The 6,521-nt window shown below is 31.9% G+C and overlaps 1 protein-coding gene across 1 annotated transcript; it reads right to left on the minus strand.

Moving 5' to 3' along the window:
* Positions 1 to 314: 314 nt before the first annotated feature.
* Positions 315 to 6,103, minus strand: LOC113492742. The gene is made up of 7 exons (XM_026870380.1): positions 5,727 to 6,103; positions 5,268 to 5,397; positions 4,922 to 5,146; positions 4,298 to 4,493; positions 3,956 to 4,182; positions 3,507 to 3,702; positions 315 to 3,156 (listed from the first exon to the last, which is right to left on the minus strand). The coding sequence occupies exons 1-7, from the start codon at positions 6,067 to 6,069 to the stop codon at positions 2,569 to 2,571; spliced, it is 1,905 nt and encodes a 634-aa protein (XP_026726181.1). The 5' UTR covers positions 6,070 to 6,103; the 3' UTR covers positions 315 to 2,568.
* Positions 6,104 to 6,521: the final 418 nt, after the last annotated feature.

A 6,521-nucleotide genomic window follows, 5' to 3' on the forward strand; every position in this document is an offset into this window, starting at 1 on the left:
TCAAAAAAATATCGCTCAAAATGTATATTGGCGGAGTGAAATGAGAGTTGACCTTACCAAATTCAGAGTCAACCAAGAGTTCTATCCCTGCACCAAACAAACCTAAGTGGTTTTCAAAAGTACCTGTGTATTTTTAAACCTGAGTGTACACAATAATAAAAGTTTACGACGGGGACTATTCCCCTCATTAATAATAATTACTCAACATAACGAATCGGGTAGGTACTGTACTTCAGCACGAGGCAAGGTTGGATTTTCAGTAAAAAAGACAATTATTGTGTTTGCACAAATAGTCAGAAGCTAAAGAAATAAAGTTTCAGTTTTCCTACCAAAGAAAATTTATTGTTGCAAATTATGGAAGCTTTAATGATAATTGGATTCAAGAGCACCACATTATAAATACAATACACCTATACATTTTTTAACTTAAAATTCTTACATCACAAGTTAATCACAAGTCATGAGATCCATGGAAAGTCGTTTACGAACGATCCATGAGAATAATATCAAATATGAACCCTACGCATTGTTTGTAAACTGTAGTAGCTAGTAGTAATGCACCTATATAATAACATCGCTGTAACCGACTTTTTGACAATGTAAATTCATAACAATAATTTTGAAAGTTAACTCAGGTATTGACTGAAAAATAAGGTACACTGTAAATACGAAACATTTATATATTTATAGCGATACCGAGAAAGATTTTCATTACAAAAATAAAGTATACCTATTGGAATTACACAAAACAACATTAACAAAGCGAGTTTGACTCGTGTTTGAGGCATACATGGACAGAAACAAAGCTTATTACATATTTTTGTCTTTAAATGGAACCATAATAGCCGCATAGCCGATCAGTCGGTTAACCACGATTGTAGTACAGTATTCCATACATTGGACAAAAGAGACTGTATTTCTCGCAGTACGTTAAGTATTGTTTCCCCGCTAGTATTATTGTAAAAGTTGCGACACATGTAACACATGACAACAAAATGAAGTTTATGACCAAAAACCTTCAATTGATTCTATTTTACTGATTCTGTCCGTTTATATTGGAATGGAATTTAAGACAGCTAAAATTAATCAACTGTTTCGATGATGAAACACCCCTAATATATCATGGAATTCGAATCCTTCATAATTATAATTGTTAGTATTCTTTTAGCATTGTCCAATGTTCAGTTCAGGTACTATAATAGGTACGGCGGCTGCTCACTTTAAAATTTTTGTGTGATCATGTGATATGACTATCCTGGTCAATTCTAATAAACCAACAAATGCCAATTCATAAATGTGCAAACACATCTACAAGAATGCAATATCTTTTATAATACTGCTTCATTTGTAGATATGAATTCACAAGAGCAGGACACTGACCAAATAACAATTTAACTATTTACGTTTTTAAATCTGGTATAAAAATATGCTTCATTCTAAACAAATGGAAAATGAATGTGATCTTGTATTTAGTAGGTTACAAGACTTCTTAAATTATTCGAGTTGCAGAGACACTTTTATTACATCATTTAAACGTACAAATTATATAATTTGTATGTAAAATGAAATAGTAAATATAATGGCTTATTTATTGTTATCATACGTATAAAGTTTTCATGTTATTTTATATATTAGTAACGGTACCCGCATAGGCTTCTGAATATCTCATAGCATAAAACCAAAGGCAGTTATTGTTACGAATAGGATACTGATTGATTTATCTCGTTAATACAATTTTAATATTGTTTTTTTTTAATATAATCATACACGCATACAAGGTTTTTGCAACAATAATTGGGAGATTAGACATATTATTTACAATCTGACTCTCCATTACATATGATATTTTTTACGTTATACGTCTACCAAAATGCAGATCGTCAGGTAATCAATCCAAACGTGGGCACAATGCGCAGCGAGTTAGCTCAAATTATACATTTCTACTTCATTTATTGTGCATAAGCAAGCATATATTTGCACAGTAAGTTCAATTTCGAATAAGATCACGAACCCACATTAGATATTTGGGTTTTCACTTCTAGTATGAGCTGCATACTAACGTACGGCAGCCCTTGTCATAACACAGCGTTTGATTGGCCAATGTACCTTTAAGTCATGCCTAATCTCCTGGCATTGAATACCAATTCTAAACCACTAGCTAGATGGCGATAAGTTTTTACAATGCTATTGAAATCATACTCCTCCTTTTATACGACTTCAATTAGTAGGTAGTTAAACATCTATCTACTTACAAATTTACATACAATTTACTTACACATAAAATAATCGGTGAGAAAAAAGCTGCACAGTTACGACAAGTCCGAATAATAAAATCATTGAGAAACACAGACAATATTTTTGTAATATTTTAGAAACAGTTACGTACGTCATTGAAATTTACGCCTTATATCGATTTCTGAGAGATAGATTACACTTAAACATATTAGATAATGATTTCAGCTAATCAATCTTTCAGACAGCTGATGCAAATAAAACAACAAACAGAATTAAATTAACAACCACAGAAATTTTCTAAACAGAATGTTTCCCTAAATCCTAACGAGTTACTTACACCTTGAGTTTCTTGGCGGGCCTGAGAGCATAGTTGAGGGTCACTTGTCGCTTGATGGTCGACCGGCGCGGGTGCCGCCGTCCGTTCCACTCTGCTTCCATTTTACAAGCCAGTTCAAAATCATTCTTTTCCTGTTCAATTAACTTTTCAATCCTAAGTTGCTCCTGCAGTATTTTCTTAACATCACAATTCTTTAATGGACTAGACAAATTTTTTACAGCTAAATTGACCTTATTGTTATTTAATGTTTCAGAAATTATGGGTGGACTATTAATATTTAATTCCTTTTTGGTACTTGACTTTTTGGAATCACTTCTTAAGTATGGCTTTCTCTCCGACGAAACTTTTCTCTGACTTAATTTCCCTTTTTTCGGTGTAGTTTCATTTTCGTCTTTCGATATGCTTCCCATAGATCTTGTGCGTCTAAGATTTGTTTCGTTATTTAATTTATTAATACCTTCAATATGAGTAATTTGTTTATTCCTATTGGCATTTTTTCTGATAGGTAAAGGGGCAACACAAGGGCTAGTAGAGGCTGTTTTCTTAACCTTAGACCTGTTTGTATCACATTTCCCTGGGTGCTCCTGAAAAAAAAAGGAATTTATTTTTAAAAATTGAATGAAAATTGTCTGCCTGCAAATAATAATAAAATATTGTATCACAATTTAACAAAGTTATAATTTAGGATTTCGTTGAACAACGACATTGTATTGTATTTTTATGTAAATATTATTTACAGTCCTAAAAGTCTGCTTTGTCTAAAAGCAGACATAAACATGATATCAATTTTGATTCTTGTCGACAATTGAAATAACAGCACATTCTCCCTCTATAGGATTCAACCTATAAAATAAGTTTATTCATTTGCATGAAACTGACTATTTTTGTTTAAGAGATTAAAACTATAAATTAACAGCAAAAATATAAAACATACCTTTTTTACTTTTAGAATATTGAGAGCAATAACGAAGGCCGATGGTAAGTTTTTAGCTAATGACATATTCCTAAGACGACAGAGTCCTTCTAAATACTGTGCGCGGCTCGGGGCAGGTTCCTGGCGTGGTGACTCCGACTCCTTGCCAGCGCGAAGCCCTGGTACGCGGAGCGGGAACGTCTTGGTAGTAGTGAAACTGAAAAATTATATTTATATTACTTAACCAATTTTTGTTTAAATTAATATGCATACTAATTATCGTAAATTACAGCGTCTTTCTTTCGGCCTTCATGTTTTTACTACAATAAACGGAATGTTTTTTTTTAAACATTTTGTACGAAGTAAATGGAATAGTATAAATATGTAATATGTCCTTCACTGCCTCTATGAAGTATACTGCTACATGGTGCATTCCAAGGGTAATGTTTTAGTTTTTCTTAATTACATACCTGGTTGGGGTTGTTGACTCAATAGGTTTAAAGAAGCATAACTCCTGCCGCATAGAGTCTACACTACTGGTTTCAACATTCCTATTTTCAGCTATGTTTATTTTGTGCTGGAGTATTCCTGTGTATGGCAGTGGGAGGGACACTAATAGAGAGGGGACAGAGCCTTTTGTTTTTACTTTATCCTCAGTGCTAGCTACTTCCTTCTCACTCAGCTTAGGTTCTTCTTTCTAAAAAAGAAAAAGTAAATAATGGCATTGCTTTTAAGTATTATTATCTTATGTAAAAACCAATTGCTTATGTTGTTAGTGTGATAATATATACATAGTACTATAGTAGACTTACTTTTTCTTTAATACTTTCTCCATTTTCTTTATTCCACAAACCAGGGCCAATTTTATGTTTTTTATCTATAAAGTTTTTAATTATTTTCCCATAACTTGGGACCATTTCTGGAGATGTCCCATTAATAGGTTTGACAACAGTTGCTTTAGGAGTTGATCCATCAGTACTTGTGTTATCATCAGTTGTCAAAGGACTACTGAAATATAAATTTCACACAAATTAAATTACCAGTTTGGTTTATCTTACAAAATATAACTAGTGTGAATAATGATGAATAATAAAGTATGCTATAACACAAATGTTCAATTAGTGAATCTCATACTCATTGTTGAGTATAAAAACTTGTTTTGATGTAGACCTATACTACACCAAATCAAATATTATTCGTATATAGAGGTAAATCTATAATAGTTACAATGAGGTAATTTTAATAACAATTCTTTTCCAGTCACAAGAAATTTTAGGTGAAGTCGTGGGCAACAGCTAGTATTTAATAAGAGTGTTAGAAATAAATTTCCTTTTTAAAAATTCTGTATACTAATTTATTAGAACACAATGAATGAATGCCTTTCATCAGTAACACATGATTAAATCTTTTTGTGAAAATGACAATTAAGAACTTACTCTTTGATGGCAGTTGCTTGAATTTTAGACAAATAACTATCAATTTTGGTAGCCCTAAGTCTAGGCTTCGCGGCTGTTGCTTTAGCATTTAGTTTCCTAGGGGTGTTTGGTGGTGGAACAGTATCCTTTACATGATCCTGATGCATTTGTTGTGCAAAAATTTCATCTTGTTTAACACTTTCTAAATAACGCTTATGAGCTTCTTCTTCTTCTTGTTGAATTTTTCTGAAAACATAATAAATGTAGAGCACAGCTGTAAATGCCAAAAATACACATCTGCATTAGAGTTTGTTTATGGATAGGTACTTAGTAATATCAGTGTTGGTATAGTCACATTGAAGCTTACTTGATCAATAACTCAGTCTCCTGTATGTGCTTCTGTTCAAGCCTGATGCGTTCAGCTCGCAAGCGTCTCAATTCAGCCTCATATTCTGACCTAATTTCACCAGGTTCACTTAACCTTAGTATGGGTGGTTCTGAAACATATGATAATAATATGGTACAGTTGTTGAGCCTAAGAGTTATATTGTAAAACTACACATTTTAGGCTATTCGTTTAAAGACCAGCATTATTTATTAAAATTTAGATGACCTCAATTTAATAAATATTTTAATAAATAATGCTGTATAGTCTAGTCGACAATATGTTTCAAGTGTGCTATAGACCCAAATCCATGATATTAAATTATTTTTAAAATAATATACTTAGTTCTAAAGAGAAAGGAAAAAAATAGGTAATTATTATAAATGTAAACAATCAACAAATATCGATTATGTTTTATTTCACACCATTTCAGTTGTTTACCTTCTGGCAAATCGATGTCCTCTCCTTTAATTTTAATTTCAATTTCTTGCGGAAATTTCGTCTGAATAAAATTCCAAAGTTCAACATTCACCAAATTCTTTTGTTTTGTTGCTGTTCTTAGCCAGGATCCAATTCGCAATCGACATAGAGGACAACACAAAGCATTATTTTCTATGCTGCCATTAAAACACCGTTGACAAAAATCATGAAAACACGGTAAGGTTATAGGTTCTATTAATATAGATTGACAAATTGAACAGAATACATCCTTTAATTCTAATTTTTCTAATTTTAATAACTTATTTTCAATTTTAGACAGCCGCTTCTTTGACTTGGCCGCCATTTTTCAATTTTGTGTTTTTTTTTCCTTAAATCTTGTCACGTTCCAACTAAGAAATTTAGATCTTAAGCATGAGTCCTGAACTCTGCCAAATCTTAAGATTTTGTCTATGGTCATTGTCCTGAAATGAACAACACTAAAGTTATAGTATGTCATAGTAATAGTAAGTAGTTGTATTAAAAGCCATTCTAGCCATTAATAATAGTATTCTAAGTAAAACAGTTTATATACTGTAATTTATAGCATCTATACTTATTTAACATTTAACCACAATAACCACATACAGGAAATATGAAGAGTCAAACAGTACTAACATTTCTCATTTCGCTCAGGCTCTGTGCTGTTACTTGTCGCAAGAATAAGCTCTAAATTTGGTGTTGAATAGTTATATTATTATGTGATTAGGTTATTGATATTTTCAAACCTCATTTAATACTTAAGCTCATGGCCTAAAA

The sequence above is a fragment of the Trichoplusia ni genome, chromosome 4 (assembly GCF_003590095.1).
Source record: "Trichoplusia ni isolate ovarian cell line Hi5 chromosome 4, tn1, whole genome shotgun sequence".
In the NCBI taxonomy this organism is placed as follows: Eukaryota; Metazoa; Arthropoda; class Insecta; order Lepidoptera; family Noctuidae; genus Trichoplusia; species Trichoplusia ni.